This window comes from Halichondria panicea, chromosome 1, assembly GCF_963675165.1.
Source record: "Halichondria panicea chromosome 1, odHalPani1.1, whole genome shotgun sequence".
Taxonomy (NCBI): Eukaryota; Metazoa; Porifera; class Demospongiae; order Suberitida; family Halichondriidae; genus Halichondria; species Halichondria panicea.
Genome location: NC_087377.1, coordinates 17934304 through 17958840, shown reverse-complemented (window position 1 = coordinate 17958840; position 24537 = coordinate 17934304). Strand labels below are relative to the sequence as shown.

Genomic DNA, 24537 nt, shown 5'->3' with positions numbered 1-24537 from the left:
ACCGTGAGAATAATTGATGGAATAGTAATAGTACCAGTACCTCTCACTGGCGACAGTTCTCTGCAATCAACCCAGCTTTCTGGTCTAAATGAATTTACACTCTTCAATATTACAGTGACAGTTAACAATGCTGTTGGCCCTAGTGAATCTGCTATGATATCAGCCATGACTCTCTCTCTAAGTAAGTGTGTGTGTGTGTGTGTGTGTGTGTGTTATGTTAGCCAGTCTTTGTTACAAACATTACTTGTTTTATCATCATATCATATATAGTAGGCAGTTTCTTCCACGTGGCTTAATTACTGGTCATGTGATGTGTAGGGCTTGGTGCTCCTCGTATGGTTACACTGACCAGTCCAACTTCTACAACTCTCGTTGCAGAGTCCCTGTAAGGACACCCACACCCACACCCACACACACACTCACACCCACCCACACACACACACACCTCACACCCCACACTCAACCAATGTCATATTGCCCTCCTCCCTTACAGCCTCCTGTTTTCAGTGTTGCTACAACCTCTCCACAGGAAGCTTGGTTTGTCATCCTCCGTGATAGCAACGACGTTGACTTTCGCACTACTTTCATAATATCTGATCCTAACACCCTCACCTACACGTTCACTCAGCTAGATAAGGGGTCAGGGTACAGCGTTCGGGTTGCCGGGAGCAACTCCCAGGGGATCGGAGATTTCTCAGACTTTGTATCCAATCAAACGCTAGTGGATCGTGAGTATATTGTGGGGTGTATGATTCACTACCAACTCATCCTCCTCCCCAGCTCCTTCAATGCCACTTAACCTGATTGGCGAGGGTGTGAGTGCCTCTGGTCTAAGTCTCTCCTGGCTGCTACCGGCTGATAATGGTGGTCGCCCAGTCACTCAGTACATCATGCGCTACAGAGCAGTAGGAGCTCCAACATTCAGTGAGATTGAGATTACTGATCTGTCTGACCTCTCCCTGTTACTATTTAATGGTAGGACCCCCAGTCCACCAATCGACCTTGTGGGCAGCACCTCATATGAGTGAGTTAGTTATTGTCTGCATAGTTACTATCTCGCTACTGTAGCTAGTGTATGTATACATAATGGGCATTGTAGTTTAGTATAGTATAGTATCAGCAATTGTTTCCTAATACATGTATATAATGCATTTGTTAACAATAGTCTAGTAGCTAATATCCGTTCTGTTCTCTTTGTGAGCAGATTTGTTTGAACCTAAGGATTTATCACAATTGCTTTCTCCCCCCCCCCCCCCCTCCAGAGTTCAGGTGTTAGCTGTGAACACAGCTGGTAGAGGAGAGGCTGCCACCATTACCATCATGACCCAGTCACTGGGTGAGTATTAATTTATTTTATTCCTTGGACCATCAGAACAGTCTATAGTTACAGAGCCGATTTTCTAGTAGTATAGTTCTACTTTAAAACTTATATATTTAGCATTACTGAATTAGAGCATCTTTGAACGGCCATGCAGTACCGTTGATCCAATGCCAACAATTTTATGATTTTGAAAACTTAGAAAAGACGTTTCAATTGATTTCATCAAGGCCATAGTCCACATTTCGGCTTAATTGGGCCATGGGCTATTGGTACGGCCAAATTGGCAATTCTCAAAGATGACAGAATTTTAAAGGTTTCAAAAGATCAGAAAGTCGTTGAAATTCAAGTTATGGCAGCTAAAAGAGTCCCCAAACCATTGATTAAACGGGGGAAGGGGTCAATATTATGATTATGACCCTCACAGATGAACCACAGCCAATTTTAGTCACTCCCACGGTGGACCAAGTAACCAATCGAACGGCTCTAATTTCCTGGGCGTTTCCCGGGGGTCAGGTGGATGAATACCTCGTACAATACAAAGAGCGCCTCAATGATTGGACCTCTGATAATAACGTCATGGAGAGAAGGATACCCGGCAATGTTACCATAGTGATATTGACTGATTTAATATCGAGTGCTTTGTATGACGTGCGTGTTGCATCTGTCAATGCGATGGGTACATCAGAGTTCTTATTTCATGGAGAATTTTCCACACAACGTAAGTTTTGTATAATCTTGTGCACTGTAGTGTCGTACAGGACAACCAGTGTGTGCGTGGAATTTTAAAAACATAATTATTGCAATTAAGTTACATGGTATCTGTGTGTTTGACTATTGGCCCCATGCCTACTAACGTGGTCCTGGCCTATTATGTGTTCTTATTATTTCCAGTTCTTACGCTTGTGTGCATGTGTGCATGTGTGTGTGTGGGTGTGTGGGCTGATAAATTTCAAGGTGTTTAGTGGTTTCCTTATAGTAAAGTGCTACGTATATTACATGAAGCCATTTAATAGTTTGAGCAAGATGGCTGTTGGTATAGCTCTGATAGCTCTGCTCTCCTTCTGCTTAATGCCTTGTAAGTTTCAGAGTAGCCAACAATAATAATAATATTAGAGCAATATGATTATTGTCATGAGGTTCTATTCCACCTCTATACAGGTGTCCATGGTCAGATTTGCAGTGAAACTTTCGATCTGACTGATGATCTTTCTATAAATGCTTCACTGGCTACCTCCTGCATACGATGTATTATAGGTGGACAGTTCGCAACTGATGTACATTGGATTGCTCAAACTGATATGGTTCTTACTGACGGAACAAATAGAGTATCTGTTACTTCAATGCCTGGTGTCTTGGTAATCACTGATGCTGATGCTTTCTTTCTTCTGGGAATACCTGTCTCCCTTCAATGCGGCGGCGCCAGTGATTTCATTTACCCAGCTGGTAAGTGGCTATATAGCTATCCAAGTTTGATATGATACTATTAATTATTTCTTGCCCTAATTACAGGCCTTTCTGCACCGATTGTTAGTATCCTAGATAATGGGGTAGTCACAGAGGGAGGGGATATAAGGCTAGGCTGTGTCTCGACCAACACCGACCAGGGACATTCCTACGACAGTGGTACAATCCAGCCGGGGAACTATTTTCTACGTTTCAAATACCACAATTATCGAACGTACAAAGAGACCAAGCTGGAGTATATACTTGTCGACTGACTAGCAATCAAAATGGAGATTTTCTTGAAGACTCTGGAAGCTTGATCGTTAACTGTAAGATGATAATGACATATTTGTCTGTATTATGTCATATCCTCCTCTGCAGATATACCCAGTATAGCGTCTAGTAATCCAGCCTCTAACATGGTCTTCATAACTGGAACCATATCTCTCTCCTGTATCTCCGACTCTGTCCCAGTCTCTTTTATAACCTGGTTCCATGAAAGGTCACTTCTGACTAATGGCGCTGGTGGAGCTATCATTAACTCTGCTGGTGGATCGTCCAATCTAATGAGGTCAGGACTGACTACAACCAGCGGCGGTACTTACGCTTGTGTCGCAACAAATGTAGTTGGTTCTGCAAATGCCAGTGTGGAGGTCATCATTCAAGGTAAGCCTCCCCCACACACACCCTCACATCACACACACACACACACACACACACACACACCCACACATCACACACACACCCTCACATCACACACACACACCTCCTCACATATCACACACACACACACACCCTCACATCTCACACCACACACAGTTCCCCCTGATCCCCCCACTAACCTGATGGTCTCCAATATTGGAGAGACTAGTCTGGACCTCTCCTGGACTAACGGCTTCGATGGACTGAGCCCTATAACCGGGGTCACAGTGAAAGTATTCGATGGAATAGTACGAGTTAGAGAGATACCTCTCACTGGCGACAGTTCTCTGCAATCAACCCAGATTCCTGGTCTAAATGAATTTACACTCTTCAATATTACAGTGACTGTTAACAATGCTGTTGGCTCTAGTGAATCTGCTATGATATCAGCCATGACTCTCTCTCTAAGTAAGTGTGTGTGTGTTTTGTTAGCCAGCCTTTGTTACAAACATTACTAATAATTACATATATAGTAGGCAGTTTCTTCCATGTGGCTTAATTACTGGTCATGTGATGTGTAGGGCTTGGTGCTCCTCGTATGGTTACACTGACCAGTCCAACTTCTACAACTCTCGTTGCAGAGTGGCTGGTAAGGACACCCACACCCACCCACACACACACACTCACATCCACACACACACACACACCTTACACCCCACACTTAGCCAATGTCATATTGCCCCCCTTCCTTACAGCCTCCTGTTTTCAGTGTTGCTACAACCTCTCCACAGGAAGCTTGGTTTGTCAGCCTCCGTGATAGCAACGACGTTGACTTTCGCACTTTCATAGTATCTGATCCTAACACCCTCACATACACGTTCACTCAGCTGGATAAGGGGTCAGGGTACAGCGTTCGGGTTGCCGGGAGCAACTCCCAGGGGATCGGAGATTTCTCAGACTTTGTATCCAATCAAACGCTAGTGGATCGTGAGTATATTGTGGGGTGTATGATTCACTACCACCTCATCCTCCCCCCCAGCTCCTTCAATGCCACTTAACCTGACTGACGAGGGTGTGAGTGCCTCTGGTCTAAGTCTCTCCTGGCTGCTACCGGCTGATAATGGTGGTCGCCCAGTCACTCAGTACATCATGCGCTATAGAATAATAGGAGCTCCAACATTCAGTGAGATTGAGATTACTGATCTGTCTGACCTCTCCCTGTTACTATTTAATGGTAGGACCCCCAGTCCACCAATCGACCTTGTGGGCAGCACCTCATATGAGTGAGTTAGTTATTGTCTGCATAGTTACTATCTCGCTACTGTAGGTAGTGTATGTATACATAATGGGCATTGTAGTTTAGTATAGTATAGTATCAGCAATTGTTTCCTAATACATGTATATAATGCATTTGTTAACAATAGTCTAGTAGCTAATATCCGTTCTGTTCTCTTTGTGAGCAGATTTGTTTGAACCTAAGGATTTATTACAATTGCTTTCTCCCCCCCCCCCCTCCAGAGTTGAAGTGGTAGCTGTGAACACAGCTGGTAGAGGAGAGGCTGCCACCATTACCATCATGACCCAGTCACTGGGTGAGTATTAACTTATTTTATTCCTTGGACCATCAGAACAGTCTATAGTTACAGAGCCGATTTTCTAGTAGTATAGTTCTACTTTAAAACTTATATATTTAGCATTACTGAATTAGAGCATCTTTGAACGGCCATGCAGTACCGTTGATCCAATGCCAACAATTTTATGATTTTATGAAAGCTTAGAAAAGACATTTCAATTGATTTCGTCAAGGCCATCCCTCACAGATGAACCACAGGCAATTTTAGTCGCTCCCACGGTGGACCAAGTATCCAATCGAATGGCTCTAATTTCCTGGGTGTTTCCCGGGGGTCAGGTGGACGAATACCTCGTACAATACAAAGAGCATGTCAATGATTGGACCACTCCTAGCGACGTTCTCGTGAGGAGTGTGGCCGGCAATGTTACCATGGTGATATTGACTGATTTAATACCGAGTGCTTTGTATGACGTACGTGTTGCATCTGTCAATGCGATGGGAATATCTCAGTTCTTCTTTCAGGGAGAATTTTCCACACAAGGTAAGATACAGTGCATCCAGTCTAAAGAGCCAAAAATGTGTGAGTAGTTGTACTTAAATGTAAATATCTTATGATTGGAACATTTCTAAGAACATCTGCTGATACCATTGTGTAGGTGAATGAATAAACTACAACATATCCAAAAATGTTTCCATGACAACATAAGGTGGTGGGTTTGTGGTGATTAATAAAACAATAAACAATTGTTATAGTGGGTAATCGGTTATAGGGAGAGAAAAAAGGCCAACGGTTTCCGGCTAAGGTTTGGAATTTTGTCACAACATCTATAGATAGTAGAAAATCTTACGGCTAAGGTCCAAAAATTACACAGAGTAAGCTTGAATAAATTGTCTAACTTTTGACAAGAAAAATTTGTCCAGAAATACTTTAGTTCCGGAGATAATTGATGTTACGTACATTTTTTTACGATCACCCCCATTATCACCTAAAATTATTTTCCACTACAACAACTTTTGGGAAATATTTTTGAATCATGTTTTAGCTTATTCTTTTACCTATACAATGGTATATCAGCACAATTTCTTAGAAATGTTCCAATCTTGAGATACATTTAAGTACAACTACTCACCTATTTTTGTATTCTACTCTCTAGACTGGATGCACTGTAGTGTTTTGTATCTTGCACACACTGTTTAATGACTAGTGGTGTGCAGGAAAACTACTGTACGAGTCTAATCTCCCCCTCCACCCACACACACAGCACCCTCACCGCCCACTGTCGCCGGTCCTCCCGGGGAAGTATTTGCTGGTCAGAGAACACAACTCAACTGTTCCTCCAGTGTCAGTAATGTCCTTACTCTACGCTGGGTGCGTGTTGGTCGACTCACTCTGCCCTCTTCTGCCACTCAAGTTGGCAATAACCTCGTGTTCATCAATCCACAATCTACAGACACTGGGACCTACTCTTGCACTTTGACCCCTGGTGTGAGCGCAAACATCACCATCAGCTTTCTCACACCACCTATTCTCACACCACCTACAGAAGGTTTATTATTCCAATTGCCAGCCTATTATAATTATAATTATATAATTATAGGAGGTGACGTTAACGAAGTGGTAATTGCTGTGTCTGTGGTTGGAGTTATTGGAGTCATAGTGATCATACTACTGTTTATTCTTATACTGTTGGTTTGCACGAGACGAAAACCTTCTTATTCCTGGCATCCCAACCAAACTGCATACAATTGCAAGTCATAAAATATAGTGTATGTTTTATTCACTGAATATATATCACATGCACACAGCGAGGAATCCCGCATATGGTATGTCTGTTATACAAGCTCCTAATGATGCAGCCAGTGTCCAATCAAATGATGAGCACACATATGAACATATTCGAGGTATGATTCCATCTGTCATAATACTGTGCATGTAATAACCCTATCACATGTGCGTGTGTATGTGCGTGCATGCGTGTGTGTGTATAGCTTTATCATAATGTGCCTACAATCATTCAGATTACGAAAATATCTATCCTGGCAACAACAGGTATGTTTGCTCAAAATAATATAATAAATTAATTGTATTTACTTTAATCTAAAGGAATTAATGATATCGATCAACACAGCCCACAGAGTGAGACTATATTATAATAATTATCATAGAACTGAATGTAAACTACGTATAAAATTTCCTGCTAATAATCGTTTTAGTTTTTTTGTATATACCAGCAGTCATTGTGTGTTATTAGTTTTGAATGATAAATGAACATTTTATGCTGATCTGATCTATAGTTCAGAGTTTGATTCTGAGGGTGGTGCTCTGTTACTAGTAGCATGAGCATACAAGTGTTCCCTGTCCATCAGGTGGTGGTTTGTTAGAGGGGGCGAGATAATCTACTAACCCTAGTAACCCTGGTAACCCCTCACCCACCCCCTCCAGTGACCACCTGCTCCTGTCTACTGAGTGTACTGCTCACTGTGTGTCTGGCACTGATGCTCATATTATAGAGTCTGAATTAACATAATTATTTATTTTCCTCTGCTTCCTTAATATGCTATATTCATGCATGGGTGCATGGTTTGTGTGTGGGTGTTATTCAAACTGTATGTGTGGCCTTAATGTGTGGCAGAGGGTGTGTGGTGGATTGAGATTGCTGTGTTTACCATGCACTCTCTTCATAGTCAAATCTGATTGCACAATTAAGTCTGTCCATTCTAAGAAGCACTGGTGTGTACATACATGTACTGATAGCTATGAAGTGCTGCATGTATTGTCTATGGTAATCACTTTCAGTATTAGCTAAATAGCATTCTGTGATATGTGTGGTTGATATAAGTGCTGAGTCCACTGAGTTATCAACCACACATATCATAGAATGCTATTTAGCTAATGCTGAAAGTGACCTGGAAGTTAGTGGTGCACCAGTCAATCATATAAGACTTATAAGTCTTTGTGTATAATTATATTGAAGCATGCTATGTGATATCTACATGCAGTTCTAGCCAATGGCTGTCATGACAGCAAGTGGAGGAGTTCTTATCTTACTCTGCATCTACAGCACCAATATTGTGTTCTCTGCACACACAGGTGAGAGATCAACTTCTTATTATAGGCACATACTAATATATACAGAAGTAGGAGTGGCTCCTAGTTTCAACAGTGAGCAAGAAGATGTGGTTGTCTTTGCAACCAATGAAGATGGATCTAATTCAGATCTTAGCCTACAATGCGATGTTACTGGGACCCCTACACCTACCGTGACTTGGTACAGGGGAGATGACGTGGTTGACGCTGGTTTTATGCTTTCGAATGGTAACTTCTTGTTTCAAAATATCACTGAGGGAGAACATGCTTCCACGGCTGGCGTAATCTATCACTGTGAGGCTACTAACATCATTGGAGAGCCTGGCTTCAATGCAACCATCCGCAGTAGAGACATCACTGTCCACTATATGCATGTAAGCAATTCAGCTCTATAATTATTGTAAATAATATCATTTTTCTTTCTTTGCAGTTTTCCGTGGCTTTATGCCAACTGAGGTAGAGCGTACATTTATACCAACTTCACTTCCTACTGCTGGATTTGGCATCGACATTGCTCTTGAGTGCAGGCTTGGGGACTCGCAGCCACTTCCAGACATCGTGTGGTTTCAAGACAATTCTGCAACTCCTTTAGACGAGAGCCTGACCGGTACTATCGTAAGGTTTCTGGAGGGTGGAAGATGGGCCTATATTACAGATATTGAGACTTTCTCACGCGATTATCGCTGTGGAGTAAGGAATGCTCGAATGCACGAACTAGTAAGAAGCCCTCAGACATATTTTGTCAATGGTACTGGACTAGTAAATGGAATGGATTTTGTGTACAAGGAAATAGGAGATCTCACGGCTTTTTCTGCAGAGGGAGAGAATGAGGACTTTGAGTTCAGCTATGTTTCTTCACAAGGGACACTAAATCGTGTTTGTACTTTCACTAATAGTGGTGGTTCCAACGCTGTTTCCAACGGAGGAGTGGGTATAATCACAAACCTCCCCCCTCCCCCAGTGGTAGTCACTCTGGAATGCAGAGACGGCCAAGTCAGTTATCAGTAGTGGAACAGTCACAGTGCAACGTAAGTTGTCCCACACACACATGCACACACACACACACGAGATAAACTCACACACACACACACACACAGGGAAAGCCGTGATAACAGTGGATCCCTCAAACACACGTGAAGTGATTGTAGGACAAGGCCCAGCTACCTCCTTCTCCTGTGCCAACACTGGCTACCCTGCCACCTCAACAGTGTGGTACTTCAATGGAGATGTAATTGACTCTTCATTCGTTGGAATTGTCTTTGACGACACTATGCTGACTATTGCAAACCCTCAAGTCAGTCACTCTGGAGTGTACCAGTGATTTGTCAGTAATATAGTGTCTGAAGACAATGCTGACTGGTTGTTGGAGGTCAGAGCTCCAGGTAACATAATTATACCTTATACCATTGCTAATTGTTATACCATTGCTTTTATTTTAATGTATACATGTTCTATAAGCAGTTTGCTATAATTATTATGCATCTTTAATTTACCATGTACAATCATGTATAATTATGTGTGTTCAATATCAGTTTGTTTCATTATACAGTTGCACCCACTGCCCTGGCTTTCAATGAGACTGCCATTGGAGCAGTGAGAGACAGACAAGTTGGAGCTCTCATTATGGGTGATTTTGGGACCATGGTGACAGTACCTGTGTCTGTGGAGGCTGACCCATGCCCGAGTGTACAGTGGTCCTTCAAGGGCTCTAACATTGTTAACGGAGACCAATACACTATCACCAACTCTTGCAGTGATGTTAATGCCGTATCTCCTTACACGTTTATGTTGACTGTGACTAATCTGACCAATGAAACATCAGGGGTTTATTCTGCTACCTTTACCAATCTTGCTGGAAGTGGGGTTCTTCCAGACTTGTACATTACTGTACCAGGTACAATTGAGATATCTTTGTTTTAGCTTTTGGTTAATTTTTCCCTGCAGTTCCCACTAGTGATCTAATTTCTTCATTGAGCTTGTCAGTTATTGATAACCCTGCTGCCATGTGTCTACTCAATGCCAGCAATGTCACCATGACTTGCCAAACCAACGGCTTCCCACGGCCTCAAGTAAGATTTCTAATGGGGCGCAACGTCATCACTCCAGGAGAGAGGAACTTCCTAAGAGTCTCACAAACCTTTGCCGACCAGGTGGGTTTAATTTCAGGTATACTTATCTTTGAGAGCCCAATAGCTCTCAGAATTACCTTCCCAATTGATTAAATCCAGCAATTTTAACGCAAAGGCTGGGGTGGATACTCACGTACAAACTTCTTTTCCTTCAGATACAACTGTCTGATATCGTAATGGAAGATGATGCAGTGTACAGATGCGAACTTTTAAGTGATTCTGAGGAATTTGCTCAAGAGACTTTTGTATTTTGCAGTAAGTTAATTTATAGGCAATGCACACACACACCACACACACACACGCACACACACACACCACATTTACCTGACCCCCTCTACAGCCGAGCCGTTTGTCACAAACTTTAGTTCATCGACAAACACAATAGAAGGCGCTGAACTGGAGGTGGAGTGTGAGATTATGGGCTCCCCCGACCGACAATTTCATGGCGTAAAGTTGGCAATGTGCTCTCTTCAGGACCTGGTATCGATATTTCCACGCCTACTGGCGAACCTTTTAAGTCTCGAGTAACTATTGACAGTGCTACGTCAGCCAATACCGGCACGTACACTTGTGTGGGGACGAATGAAGCCGGAACCGTTACCAGGGACATCAGTGTGGAGATCAATGCAGGCCCAGGTACGTTATAAAGTATACCGTATAGCGCAACATTTTTGGTTATCAGGGATATCAGTGTGGGTCGTCACGGAAATGCTTAGTAAGTATTTCAGTTCTATTATATTCTTCTGCAGAACCAATGAGTATGGAGTTTATTATTGGACTGGCTATTGGGATTCCCACCATCATCCTCCTCATATATAACTCTGGTTGTAATAATATTATTGCTCAGTTTACTGCTCGTGAAGTCAAGAAGGAAGAAAGGCGCTTACACTACAGACCAAGGTGACTTCACTCTGGACCCTGTACTGACTTCTGACAACCCAGCGTACGGTTTAGCAGAGCCGAGAAGATAATAATGGATCTGTAAGACTAGTTGTTCAATGTAGTATTTAATGACTGTAAAGTATATTATAGTTCCAATGACATTGTATTAATTATCAGAATCACTTTATTGATTGATGTAAATTAAAATAATTCGATAACTCCACTGATCTATAGTTCAGAGTACATTGGTTCTGTGGGTGGTGCTCTGTTACTAGTAGCATGAGCGTACAAGTGTTCCCTGTCCATCAGGTAATGGTTCGTTAGAGGGGGCGAGGATAATCTACTAACCCTAGTAACCCTGGTAACCCCCTCCAGTGACCACCTGCTCCTGCCTGAGTGTACTGCTCACTCTGTGTCTGGCACTGGTGCTCAGATTATAGAGTCAGAATTAACACATCTCAAGTTTTTTCATTTTCATATAGGACTGGCGTGTGTGTATGTGTGTAGTTACATTTCTATCTCTGATCCCTATTTCATGGTTGTGTGTGGGTGTTGAGGATAAAGTTCACATAAGAGACAAGACATAGTTAAGTTAATTTTAGATTACCATGACTGAGGATTAGCCCAAACTCACCTCCTTGAACTGTCCATTAGTGTACTTTGAAGAAGTTTGGTGGGGTCGAATCACATCGAACACTTGTAGAACACCCTCGGTGTAGTTCGGAGGGGTCTAACCACACCGAACACCTGTGGGAGTGTCATGGTGTGGTTGTCAGATCATAGATCTATGGTCAGATAGCTGACTGAAGTCACTGGAGTCTACAAAAGTCATATCTTAGTCAAGTCTGATTGCAGTCCTGCAAGTCTGTGCATTCCAAGAAGCATTGTATGTAGTTATAGATGTGTACATACACTAGATATTGGCTGTGTTATTTTTAGATAGATCTCTCTGTTGCATGTTGTTGTTTTAATCACTTTCAGTATTAGATAGCTAGATTTATAGCTAAAAATAAACAACCTAATTAATAGTTCTAGCTAATGGGTGTCATGACAGCAAGTGGAGGAGTTCTTATCTTACTCTGCATCTACAGCACCAATATTGTGTTCTCTGCACACACAGGTGAGAGATGAACTTCTTATATTATAGGTAGACTATACATACTAATACACAGAGGTAGGAGTGGCTCCTAGTTTCAACAGTGAGCAAGAAGATGTGGTTGTCTTTGCAACCAATGAAGATGGATCTAATTCAGATCTTAGCTTACAATGCGATGTTTCTGGGACCCCTACACCTACCGTGACTTGGTACAGGGGAGATGACGTGGTTGACGCTGGCTTTATACTTTCTAATGGTAACTTCTTGTTTCAAAATATCACTGAGGGAGAACATGCTTCCATGGTTGGAGTTATCTATCGCTGTGAGGCTACTAACACCATTGGAGAGCCTGGCTTCATTGCAACCATCCGCAGTAGAGACATCACTGTCCACTATGCATGTAAGCAATTCATGCACTTGCATTGAAAGTATTGTGTAATAATCATTATTTTTCTATCTTCAGTTTTCGGTGGCTTTATGCCAACTGAGGAAGTGCGTACGTTTGTACCAACTGCACTTCCTACTGCTGGGTTTGGTATTGACATAGCTCTTGAGTGCAGGGTTGGGGACTCGCAGCCACCTCCAGACATCGTGTGGTTTCAAGACGGTACACCTTTAGTCGAGAACACGGACACTAATCTCATAAGGTTTCTGGAGGGTGGAAGATGGGCCTACATTCGAGATATTGAGACTTTCTCACGCGATTATCGCTGCGAAGTAAGGAATGCTCGAATGCACGAATCAGTGAGAAGCCCTCAGACATACTTTGTCAACGGTACTGGACTAGTAACTGGAATGGATTTTGTGTACAAGGAAATAGGAGATCTTACTGCTTTTTCTGCAGAGGGAGAGGACGAGGACTTTGAGTTCAGCTATGTTGCTTCACAAGGGACACTAAATCGTGTTTGTGCTTTCTCTAATAGTGTTGGAACCAACACTGATTCCAACGAAGCAGTGGGTACGATCACAAACCTACCTGCTCCTCCAGATGTAGTCACTCTGCAATGTAGAGAGGGCCAAGCCACTGTTATCAGTAGTGGAACAGTCACAGTGCAACGTAAGTTGTCGTACACCCCCCCCCACACACACACACACACACACCCACACACACACACAGGGAGAGCCATGATAACGGTGGATCCCTCAAACGCACGTGAAGTGATTGTAGGATCAAGCTCTGCTATGCCTACCTCCTTCTCCTGTGCCAACACTGGCTACCCTGCAACCTCAACAGTGTGGTACTTCAATGGAGATGTAATTGACTCTTTATTCGTTGGAATTGTCTTTGACGACACTATGCTGACTATTGCAAACCCTCAAGTCAGTCACTCTGGAGTGTACCAGTGCTTTGTCAGCAATACAGTGTCTGAAGATAATGCTGCCTGGTTGTTGGAGGTCAGAGCTCCAGGTAACATAATTATACCATTGCTTTTGTATACGTACATGTTCTATAAGCAGTTTGCTATAATTATTATGCATCTTAATTTACCATGTACAATGTATAATTATTCGTGTTCAATATCAGTTTGTTTCATTACACAGTTGCACCCACTGCCCTGGCTTTCAATGAGACTGTCATTGGAGCAGTGAGAGACAGACAAGTTGGTACTCTCTTTATGGGTGACTTTGGGACCATGGTAACAGTACCTGTGTCTGTGGAGGCTGACCCATGCCTGAGTGTACAGTGGTCCTTCAAAGGCTCTAACATTGCTAACGGAGACCAATACACTATCACCAACCCTTGCAGTGATGTTAATGCGGAATCTCCCTTCACGTTTATGTTGACCGTGACTAGTCTGACCATCGAAACATCAGGGGCTTATTCTGCTATCTTCAGCAATCTTGCTGGAAGCAGGGTTCTTCCAGACTTGTACATTACTGTACCAGGTACAATTGAAATATCTTTGTTTAGCGTTTGGTTAATTTTTCCTACAGTTGCCACTAGCGATCCAATTTCTTCATTGAGCTTGTCAGTTATTGATAACTCTGCTGCTATGTGTCTACTCAACGCCAGCACTGTCATTATCACTTGCCAAACCGATGGCTTTCCACGGCCTGAAGTAAGATTTCTAATGAGGCGCAACGTCATCACTCCAGGAGAGGGGAACTTCCAAAGAGTATCACAAACCTTTGCCGACCAGGTGAGGCTTGTGCCTGCGTGTGATTGGTGGATGGTGATTGCATGTTACTTAAACGTGCATATTGATTTTCCTTCAGATACAACTGTCTGATATCATCATGGGTGATGCTGCAACGTACAGTTGTGAAAGTATAACTGAGTCTACCGTATTTCAAGAGAATCCATTTGTATTTTGCAGTAAGTCAATTCCTAGGCAACACATACTTATGCACCTGAACCCTCCTCCTTCTCTTCAGCCGATCCGATCATCACAAACTTTAGTTCTACACCAAACACAATAGTAGGCGTTAGACTGAATATAGAGTGTGAGGTCAGGGGAATCCCCACACCGGAAATTATATGGCGTAAAGATGGTAACGTGCTTTCTTCTGGAGATGGTATCGATATTTCCAGGCCTTCTGGCAACTTGTTTCTGTCTCGAGTAAATATCGACAGTGCTACGCTAGCCAATGCTGGTGTGTACACATGTGTATGGAGGAATGCAGCTGGAACCGTTTCCATGGTAATCAACGTGGAGGTCATGATAACTGATGTGGAAATGCTAGGTATGTTATTTCTAACTTAGTATAATAATATAGTTTCTCAATTCTATTCTTCTGCAGAAAAACCATTGAGTATGGAGTCTATTATTGGACTGGCTATTGGGGTTCCCGCCATCATCCTTCTGATTATTCTCATAACTCTGGTTGCAATATTGCTCAGTTTATTGCTCGTGAAGTCAAGGAAGAAAGGCGCCTACACTACAGACCCTGTCATCTCCAGCAACCCAGCGTATGGTCTAACCAAAGAGAACACGTCAAGCGGAAATGCTGTGTATGACACTGTAACTTAGATCTACAGAATAACTATTTCCCAATAGCTGTTCTTATGTAGCTAGCTGCATTGTTAACTGCATAGTAAGTAATTACTGCATATAAGTGTTAGCAAGTAATTTACAAGTATATAGTTAAAAAAAATGCAAGTTACATGGTAGTCTATGTGCATGCATGTGTGTTATGTGCATGCATGTGTGTTTGTTATTACTTCCATGGAAAGTTTATGCACTTGTGCTTCTGCTGTGCTTGTGTGCATCATGTGGGGAGGCAACCATACATATGACAATGTGTTCAGTGGTTTACTAAAGTGCCAAGCCAGCATATTACATGAAGCCATAATAGTTTGAGCAAGATGGATGTTGGTATAGCTCTGATAGCTCTCATCCCCCTCTGCTTAATTCCTTGTAAGTTTCAGGTATAATTATAGCCAACAAGTAATACTGATCATACATTATATTCCTTACAGGTGTCCATGGCCAGACTTGCAGTGAAACTTTCGATCTGACTGATGATCTTTCTATAAATGCTTCACTGGCTACCTCCTGCATACGATGCATTGTAGGTGGACAGTTCATAACTGATGTGCAGTGGATTGCTGAACCTAGTATAGTTCTTACTGACGGAATGAATGGAGTATCTGTTACTTCAATGCCTGGTATCTTGGTAATCACTGATGCTGATGCTTTCTTTAATGGTCTGGGGATACCTGTCAGACTTCACTGCGGCGGTGGGGTTGATTCCATTTACCCAGCTGGTAAGTGGCTATAGCTATCCAAGTTTGATATGATACTATTAATTATTTCTTGCCCTAAATATAGGCCTTTCTGCACCGATTGTTAGTATCCCAGATAATGGGGTAGTCACAGAGGGAGGGGATATAAGGCTCACCTGTATCTCGACCAACAACCGACCAGGGACATTCCAGCGGCATTGGTACAATCCAGCTGGGGAAGAAATTTCTGTATTTCAAACACCACAGCTAACGAACGTACAAAGAGACCAAGCTGGAGATTATACTTGTCGACTGACTAGCATACAAAGTGGAGATTTTGCTGAAGACTCGGGAACTTTGATCGTTAACTGTAAGATGATGACATATTTGTCTGTATTATGTCATATCCTCCTCTGCAGATATGCCCAGTATAGCGTCTAGTAATCCAGCCTCTAACATGGTCTTCATAACTGGAACCATATCTCTCTCCTGTATCTCTGACTCTGTCCCAGTCTCTGTTATAACCTGGCTACATGAAGGGTCACTTCTGAGTAATGGCGTTGGTGGAGCTATCATTAACTCTGCTGGTGGATTTTCCAATCTAATGAGGTCAGAACTGACTACAACCAGCGGCGGTACTTACACTTGTGTTGCAACAAATGTAGTTGGTTCTGCAAATGCCAGTGTGGAAGTTATCATTCAAGGTAAGCCTCCCCCACCCACACCCTCACATCACACACACCCACACCCTCACATCACACACACACACACACCCACACATCACACACACACCCACACATCACACACACACACACACACACCCACACACCCACACATCACACCCACACACCCACACCCACACACACCCACACCCACACATCACACCCACACACACCCACACATCACACACACACCCACACCCTCACACACCCACACACACACACACACACACACACACACACACACACACACACACACACACACACACACACACACACACACACCTCACACACACACACACACACACCTCACACACACACACACACACACACACACACACACACACACACACACAGCTAATAAAGTATATTCCTTCCATAGCCTCCTGTTGCCAGCCTTTTCACAACCTCTCCACCTGAAGCTTGGTTTGTTAGCCTTCGTGATAGCAACGACATTGACCTTCGCACTTTCATAGTGTTTGAGCCCACCACCCTCATGTACGCATTCACTCAACTAAACAAGGGGTCAGAGTACAGCGTTCGGGTTGCTGGGAACAACACTAGGGGTATAGGAGATTACTCAAACTTTGTGTCCAGTCAAACGCTAGTGGATCGTGAGTATAGTGTGTGTGTGTGTGTGTGTGCTTGTGTGCATGCGTGTGTGTGCTTGCGTGCTTGTGGGCATGCGTATGTGTGTGTGTGTGTGTGTGTGTGTGTGTGTGTGTGTGTGTGTGTGTGTGTGTGTGTGTGTTCTTGTAACTTGAATAGTAGCTAGTGTGATTGCATGCACTGCTCGGAATTATTGCGAACATTACAATACCTCCCCCTCAGCTCCTTCAATGCCCCTTAACCTGATTGGCGAGGGTGTGAGTGCCTCTGGTCTAAGTCTCTCCTGGCTGCTACCGACTGACAATGGTGGTCGCCCAGTCACTCAGTACATAATGCGCTACAGAGTAGTAGGAGCATCAACATTCAGCGAGATTCCTCTGACAGTGACCTCCCTGTTACTATTTAATGGTGGGACCCCCAGTCCACCAGTCGACTTTGTGAGCAACACTTCTTATGAGTGAGTTGACTGTCTGTATATATAATAGTTATTATTGCAGCTAGTGTGTGATTGTGCATAATGGACATTATATAGTTACAGGCATTTGCTATGACACACATTTAGTAGTAGTAGCTAATATCACATATACTAACAACCTTCCAATTTGATTGCTTTCTGTTTTATCCCCCTCCCTCCCCTCCAGAGTTCAAGTGGTAGCTGTGAACCTGGCTGGTAGAGGAGAGGCTGCCACCATTACCATCATGACCCAGTCACTGGGTGAGTGTTTATATTCCCTATACCATCAGGCTACAGTCTATAGTTACAGAGCTAGTCAGTTAGAACAGTCTATAGTTACAGAGCTAGTCAGTTAGAACAGTCTATAGTTACAGAGCTAGTCAGTTAGAACAGTCTAGTTACAGAGCTAGTCAGTTAGAACAGTCTATAGTTACAGAGCTAGTTAGTTAGAACAGTCTATAGTTACAGAACCATTTGTAGTAGTATTGTGTTAAATAGAGCATCTTTTAACGGCCATAACTTTAGTACAGTTGATACAATGTCAATGATTTTCTGAAAGCCGAGAAAAATACCTTTCAAATGATGTGTTTAAATCCAAAGGTTAAGTTATGGCAAGCTGAATGAGTCCCCAAACCATTGATTAAACGGGGGGGGGGGGAATCAAAACAGACCAAAAAATAATGATCATGACCCTCACAGATGAACCACAGCCAATTTTGTTAGAACCTATCTCGCACCAAGTAACCAATCGAACGGCTCTAATTTCCTGGGTGTTTCCTGGGGGTCAAGTGGACGAATACCTCATACAATACAAGGAGCGGCTCAATGATTGGACCTCTGATAATGATGTTATAGAAAGAAGGATACCCAGCCATGTTACCATGGTGATATTGACGGATCTAATACCGAGTGCTTTGTATGACGTGCGTGTTGCATCTGTCAATGCGATGGGAACATCTCAGTTCTTATTTCAGGTTGAATTTTCCACACAACGTAAGTTTTGTATAATCTTGTACACTGTAGTGGCGTACAGGACAACCAGTGTGTGCATGGAATGTTGTACACTGTAGTGGCGTACAGGACAACCAGTGTGTGCCTGGAATGTTGTGGAGTGGTAGCATCTTCAATCTCAATTCTATACACAAATTGCCTCTTGTTTGGTAAACTGGCGGTGAGGGCACATCCCTGCCATGGACAACTACAATACTTTAATTTTTCCTCCACACACACACACACCCACAACTCCCCCTCCACACACACACACACACACACAGCACCCTCACCGCCCACTGTTTCCGGTCCCAGGGAAGTTTTTGCTGGTCAGATAACACAACTCAACTGCTCCTCCAGTGTCAGTAATGTCCTTTCTCTACGCTGGGGGCGTGTTGGTCGACTCAATCTGCCCTCGTCTGCCATTCAAGTTGGCAATAACCTCGTATTCATTAACCCACAATCTACAGACACAGGGACCTACTCTTGCACTTTGACCCCTGGCGTGAGCGCAAACATCACCATCAGCTTCCTCACACCACCTACAGAAGGTTCTTTATTCCAATTGCCAGCCTATAATAATTATTAGATTCATAAATAGGAGGTGATGTTAACGAAGTGGTAATCGCTGTGTCTGTGGTTGGAGTTATTGGAGTCATAGTGATCATACTACTCTTTATTCTCATACTGTTGAATTGTCAGAGACGAAAACCTTCTTATTCCTTGCATCCCAACCAAACTGCATGTAAGTTGTTAACACTTGTGTTATGGTTACTAACTATGCATCACATGCACACAGCGAGGAATCCCGCATATGGTATGTCTGCCCCTAATGATGCAGTCAACGTCAAATCGGAGCACTCATATGATTATGTTAATCCAGGTAAGTTGCATGATATCCACTGTCTGAGTTTAGCGTACATTTCCCTGCACAGTGTGCATGTGTGATAAGCTATAATTAATTATAATGCCTATCCTTCAGATATAGATCAGGAGCGTTAAGAATTGTCGATCTCTTGACAACAACAACAAGTGGTGAGGGTATGTTGGCTCAATCAAATAATAATTAATCGTGAAGCAGTGAGACAGTAATTTAGAACCTGTGAGTGTAATAGGGATATGTGTGTTCTTATTTTTATACCGAAATGTCGCTTTAATAGTCTTTTGTATATACAAGATGATTGTGTGTTAATTCTTTTTGAATGAGAAATGAACATAATTATGAAAATTTCAAATCAAAATGTATAACTGAAGTTCAAATTACACGAGATATAATGATGTGATCCAAGTCCATGCAAAAATGTTCATGTGGAGGTTGTCTTGCCGACCAATCTTCCCCTCAGTCCTTGCAGCCCAGCCATCCGCGTCCTGTGTGAGGTGTGGATTTGGTGACGAAAGCAATGTGATCACAAATTATGCATGTGACAAAGCACGCTAAGGGCGGTAAAGTTAACAGAAAACTGAAAACTGAAAACTGGCCACTCAAAGAACAGAATGTGCACATACTCGTGATAATTGTCTGCATTCTTGTGTCTTTCAACAGCCATAACTTCAGTAAAGTTGATCCAATGTCAAACATTTTATGATTTTCTGAAAGCTTAGAAAATACCTTTCAAATGGTGTTTCCACACTACCGTACACTAATGTCACACTACGGCACACCACCGTCACACTATCGTCACACTGATGGTATCATTTGAAAGGTCTCTTTCTAAGCTTTCAGAAAAACATAAAATAGTTGATTTTAGATACACAGAATTCAAGTTATGGCAGCTGAAAGAATCCCATAATCAGATTACGGAGGGGGGGGGGGGGTGTCTTTCAACAGCCATAACTTCAGTAAAGTTGATCCAATGTCAACAATTTTATGATTTTATGAAAGCTTAGAAACGATTATTGTATTTATAGCATTCTTGTCCCCAATACTATGGTTAGTTGTTTGATATTGTGCATAAATTTCGATTGACTACTCGCCGGTGTTATCCCTTTCAGCTGCCGTAACTTGGATCCAAAGTCAAAAATTTTAGGATTGTCTGAAAGCTTGGAAAAATACCTTTCAAATGGTATCATCAAAGTTCATATTTGAGAGATAAAAGTATTTGCCAATTCAGCCCTACCATGGATTATAGCCCATGGTCCGAGGCCGAAAAATGACAAATTAGGGCCCGGACGAAATTTTGGATTGAAACACACCATTTTAATGAAATTTTTGTAAGCTTTCAGAAAATCCTAACATTTTTGACATTGGATCAACTGTACTCAAGTCATGGCTGTTGAACTACACTCCCACCCCCTCTGTATATCAGCTGCCATAACTTAAATTCTATGGATCCAAAGTCAAAAATTTTAGGATTTTCTGAAAGCTTAGAAAAAGACCTTCAAATAGTGTCATTAAAGCTCATATTTGAGAATTTGCCAGTTTATCCGTACCTATACCATGTATAGCCTCGATCCTAGGCCGATTTTTCGCTTTTATAACGGTTAGGAGAACAACTAGGCCTGGTATATACTAGTTGTCTGCACATCCTAGGTACTTGCGGACAGCTATAGCTCTATAGCTAGCTAGCTGACTGTGTCCTGTGGCTCTTCTTTCTAAAAGAATCTCCTGATACATGTATTAAATGTCTGAGAATTGCTATGAATAACCTTTGCAGAGCAGCCCCACCTCCTAATACCGGGAAGAATAATTAGCTTCTATTAAAAGCCGCAATAAATCATGTTTTATCTCTAGGTCAAAGTTCAATTGTGTGCTACCTAACAAGTGGGCGGTGTCATCTATTTGACTCAAGCAAGAGAAGTTTATACTTGAGAAGTATGGAGCTTTCCCTAGGCCCTCTGTTCAACATGCCTGCAGGAGTGAGTTTATATATTGGTACTGTGATATGTGGCTGATCTATATAACAGCTACTTTACATGCATGTAGCCAAACAATCATGTACCCTATTACTACAATATAATACTGTTGTACAACCACTATTTTGACACTGGATCAACACTAAAGTTATGGCTATTGACAGACTTGTGCACTACATGCTCACACACACTGACCTCACTGTTCCCTTCATGCAGGAAGTACCTGAAGGAGGCACACAACGTCCGGTTTGCCAGTGTGTTTAGAACAGAGAAGAACCCGACATACTTCAGCCGTCGCCTGGCCACCTTCTCCAACCTGTACACCTCCTCTTTCAACAACCTCATGAACTATTCTCTGGACTACACCTTCATTCCGAGGAGGGCAGCCCTACCCACATGAACCAGACCTTGATTTTTGATTATTTTCCCCAAGAGTTTGGCTTTTATATTAAAAAATAATATTATAGAAACACATGCTCTGAAACATTTACGATGAAAACTCATTGAAAATTTATTATTAAAATTTGCTTTAACAAAAATTAATACAGAAAGTGATATGAAGTTGCCAAGCAACCGTTTACTGGGAACATTGGGTGTGCGGTAAAAAATACAAAAAGTCAAAAATACAAAATTCTGTTCTCTACTTGTGGTATGAAAATGCCCATGCTCTTGTGAACTGTAAGCCTCCCTTGAGGTCAGAAAGATCGAGTAGAGGTTTCTTGTTATTGATCGCTGGTACAATGGGTGGCAATGACAAATGTTTGTTATCCTTGTCATCACTATTACTGAGCAGGTTGACAGCTGAGCCAACACGTGACACAGTACGTGACGTAGCAGTGCTGGAGATGAAAGGTCTAGCGTGTGTAGGGTCCCCCCAGTCTGAAGCACTGGGACTCACAGCTCTCATGTATCCCCCTGCCTTACGGACATTCCTCCCGTGGTCCTCTGTTGAGAGGGAACCTCGTCTGCTCCCCCCAGTGTGGCGTACTTGAGAAGAGGAAATCAGGGATGATGAGTCACTTCCTCTTGTTTCACTGTTCCTTCTTCCATTACCGATAACGCTTGTAGTTGTGGCATGAGTGTTGCCGGCATCTTGTCCAGTTCCATTGCTTGTGTTTGAGTCACCAGTTGTTTTAAGAGTGGAGTCTGATTGCTCACTGAAGGCACTTTTCTTGTCACAACCACCACCACTGTTGATAGTGACACCAGCAGCAGCAGCAGCAGTCTCCAATGAGCCATGCCTCACACCACTGGATTCTTGCCCATCAGAGCTAGACTGTATCAATCCATCAACAGAGTCCTGGTTCGTTCTCTTCTTTCTTCTATCCAATAAGCCAGAATTGCCGGAGGATTTAATTTGTTGGTTGTTAGAGTTATTCAGAGTTTCTTTCCTGTGATTGCCAGCCACGCCCCCTCCACCACCATCACGAGTATCACGAGCATCACCAACACCACCTCCCACACTGTTCACACCACTGGCTTGTTGGCCCGATACATCAGAGCTCTCTAATTGTCTGCTATCGCCCGAGGGGAGACCATCTCCAAAGCTCTTAGTTCCTTGGGCCTTCTTGTACCTACCATAGCCATCCAGTTGAGTCCCACTGCCACTGTTGGAACCACCACTCTCAAAATCACTGTCCAGTTTGAATGTAATGCGTTTCTTGGGCTTTTTCGAATCTTTTTCTTCACTCGCTAGATTAGATTCTCTTAGACCTTTGACATCTTTACTTTGGGCATTTCTATGCAGTTCAATACTGGAGGATTTGGATGATAGAGAAACACTTGAATGGCTTTTATAGTTTCTATCTCTGTCCGTCTTCCCATGCGCTCTCCTCCTTTGATGTCCACTGTTACCTTTGACCTCCTCCCTGCCAGTGTGCCACAGCCCTTCACGTATCAGTCTGGCCAGCTCTTCATCGCATGGCACGTCTGTTATCCCGTACCAATGATCACGGCAACGTGGACAATGGAACTCTGGTATACTCAGCTTCCCAGCCACCCAGTCAGGTCGGTTGCCCTGTACACACAGAACATAGTGTATGCATTAGGTCTGAACATGAGTATACTTGTTGGACTATAAATAACAGTACTCATATATCATGACGTTCAGGGGCGTTTCTAGAGATTGAAGCAGGGGGGTGCTCAAGAGCATAAAGTATTCACAGGTAGTATATAAGGTGTCCCATGTGGGCTACATGCATGTACTTAGATAGCGTCAATAACTACCTTTGCTTCCACTCCCAGAGTATTGCAAGAGAGTAGATTACCCAATTTCTCATCTGATGTTTGGACATCGAAGTCATCATCAAAGAAAGAGTCAAGTGAATCAACATCTGAGGCATCATCAAACAGGCTCAGCTCAGGCTGACTCTGCACTCCCATTGGCTCGCTGACATTGTAGGCCTTGGCAACCCAGCCATGGTCGTTAGTCCGACGCATGAACACCTTTCCAGATAATGGGCGCACTCCAGATTTGGGTCTCTGCAGACAGAGCTAGTTAACTGAACAACTCAGGCGCTATACAAATACATATTGCATAGTAAAATAACTCACAATAAGTTCCTGAGGTTTAGAATGAAGACGAGAGTCTGGTCTTGATTCCATTCTTGATCCTGGTCTGGAGATTCTGGAATCGGGTCTGGCAGAGGGTGGTCTCATGGCAGAGGGTGGTCTGGCCCATCGAACTACATCACTAGTCTCCACTACTGGTCTCTTGAGAGCCGAGGGCAGACGATCACGAGGCTGGGAACCACTGGAGCCCCACTTGCGCTGAAGGGACATGTACACACAGTGTCACACAATCTAACACTCCACACTGATATAGCTACAGCTAGTTGTAGGGTTGTGCATTGCAGAGTCTAGTTATTATTGACATGCCTGCTGGTACTCATACTATAAGTTATAGCTAGGATTAGCTCACCTCTTTAGTCTGCCCCATCATTGCTGCGGAGTGGGTGCTCTGCAGGTGTTTACTGCTTGCCTAGCTTGCTTGTTTGGTGCAGTGTTGATCTACCTGCTGGTGTCTAGACAGTTTGTCTGGAGGACTTTGAGCCCCACCCCCTCATGACGTC

General features: G+C 43.0%; 4 protein-coding genes and 2 long non-coding RNA genes across 6 annotated transcripts; 5 read left to right on the top strand and 1 right to left on the bottom strand.

Moving 5' to 3' along the window:
- Positions 1–1732: 1732 nt before the first annotated feature.
- LOC135337113 (cell adhesion molecule DSCAM-like) lies at positions 1733–19854 on the top strand. The gene is made up of 14 exons (XM_064533050.1): positions 1733–2039; positions 2480–2764; positions 2926–3093; positions 3146–3430; positions 3584–3874; positions 3988–4055; positions 4162–4393; positions 4446–4689; positions 4925–4998; positions 18323–18616; positions 18898–19164; positions 19215–19358; positions 19413–19496; positions 19596–19854. Exons 1-14 carry the CDS (start codon positions 1733–1735, stop codon positions 19613–19615), a joined length of 2763 nt encoding a protein of 920 aa, XP_064389120.1. The 3' UTR covers positions 19616–19854.
- Positions 6737–7766, top strand: LOC135343946 (uncharacterized). Its single transcript, XR_010397283.1, has 3 exons — positions 6737–6881; positions 6999–7029; positions 7084–7766. It is a non-coding gene; the product is annotated as an uncharacterized LOC135343946 (long non-coding RNA).
- On the top strand, positions 12078–15161 carry LOC135343763 (hemicentin-1-like). The gene is made up of 9 exons (XM_064540772.1): positions 12078–12198; positions 12251–12574; positions 12638–13231; positions 13292–13582; positions 13717–14061; positions 14110–14315; positions 14392–14491; positions 14551–14859; positions 14917–15161. Exons 1-9 carry the CDS (start codon positions 12117–12119, stop codon positions 15144–15146), a joined length of 2481 nt encoding a protein of 826 aa, XP_064396842.1. The 5' UTR covers positions 12078–12116; the 3' UTR covers positions 15147–15161.
- Positions 15388–17130, top strand: LOC135343897 (opioid-binding protein/cell adhesion molecule homolog). The gene is made up of 5 exons (XM_064540927.1): positions 15388–15533; positions 15596–15883; positions 15948–16211; positions 16261–16545; positions 16943–17130. Exons 1-5 carry the CDS (start codon positions 15482–15484, stop codon positions 16978–16980), a joined length of 927 nt encoding a protein of 308 aa, XP_064396997.1. The 5' UTR covers positions 15388–15481; the 3' UTR covers positions 16981–17130.
- Positions 19855–21367: 1513 nt separating the features above from the next.
- Positions 21368–21989, top strand: LOC135343943 (uncharacterized). Its single transcript, XR_010397282.1, has 2 exons — positions 21368–21469; positions 21683–21989. It is a non-coding gene; the product is annotated as an uncharacterized LOC135343943 (long non-coding RNA).
- LOC135343809 (dentin sialophosphoprotein-like) lies at positions 21962–24537 on the bottom strand. Its single transcript, XM_064540825.1, has 4 exons — positions 24387–24537; positions 24020–24235; positions 23693–23947; positions 21962–23483 (listed from the first exon to the last, which is right to left on the bottom strand). The coding sequence occupies exons 1-4, from the start codon at positions 24405–24407 to the stop codon at positions 22107–22109; spliced, it is 1869 nt and encodes a 622-aa protein (XP_064396895.1). The 5' UTR covers positions 24408–24537; the 3' UTR covers positions 21962–22106.

What these genes read in the sequence shown, in the direction of transcription:
- LOC135343763 (XM_064540772.1), top strand. Translation starts at nt 12,117, where the DNA reads ATGGGTGTCATGACAGCAAGTGGAGGAGTTCTTATCTTACTCTGCATC. An exon ending in CACAAACCTTTGCCGACCAG is followed by an intron (nt 14,316 to 14,391) that starts GTGAGGCTTGTG and finishes ATTTTCCTTCAG; the next exon opens with ATACAACTGTCTGATATCAT. An exon ending in GAATCCATTTGTATTTTGCA is followed by an intron (nt 14,492 to 14,550) that starts GTAAGTCAATTC and finishes CCTTCTCTTCAG; the next exon opens with CCGATCCGATCATCACAAAC.
- LOC135343809 (XM_064540825.1), bottom strand. Translation starts at nt 24,407, where the DNA reads ATGATGGGGCAGACTAAAGAG. An exon ending in CTAAACCTCAGGAACTTATT is followed by an intron (nt 23,948 to 24,019) that starts GTGAGTTATTTT and finishes CTCTGTCTGCAG; the next exon opens with AGACCCAAATCTGGAGTGCG. An exon ending in CTCTGGGAGTGGAAGCAAAG is followed by an intron (nt 23,484 to 23,692) that starts GTAGTTATTGAC and finishes CTGTGTGTACAG; the next exon opens with GGCAACCGACCTGACTGGGT.
- LOC135337113 (XM_064533050.1), top strand. Translation starts at nt 1,733, where the DNA reads ATGACCCTCACAGATGAACCACAGCCAATTTTAGTCACTCCCACGGTG. An exon ending in AGCCATGACTCTCTCTCTAA is followed by an intron (nt 3,875 to 3,987) that starts GTAAGTGTGTGT and finishes TGTGATGTGTAG; the next exon opens with GGCTTGGTGCTCCTCGTATG. An exon ending in GGTTGAATTTTCCACACAAC is followed by an intron (nt 18,617 to 18,897) that starts GTAAGTTTTGTA and finishes ACACACACACAG; the next exon opens with CACCCTCACCGCCCACTGTT.
- LOC135343897 (XM_064540927.1), top strand. Translation starts at nt 15,482, where the DNA reads ATGGATGTTGGTATAGCTCTGATAGCTCTCATCCCCCTCTGCTTAATT. An exon ending in TGATTCCATTTACCCAGCTG is followed by an intron (nt 15,884 to 15,947) that starts GTAAGTGGCTAT and finishes CCCTAAATATAG; the next exon opens with GCCTTTCTGCACCGATTGTT. An exon ending in TGTGGAAGTTATCATTCAAG is followed by an intron (nt 16,546 to 16,942) that starts GTAAGCCTCCCC and finishes TTCCTTCCATAG; the next exon opens with CCTCCTGTTGCCAGCCTTTT.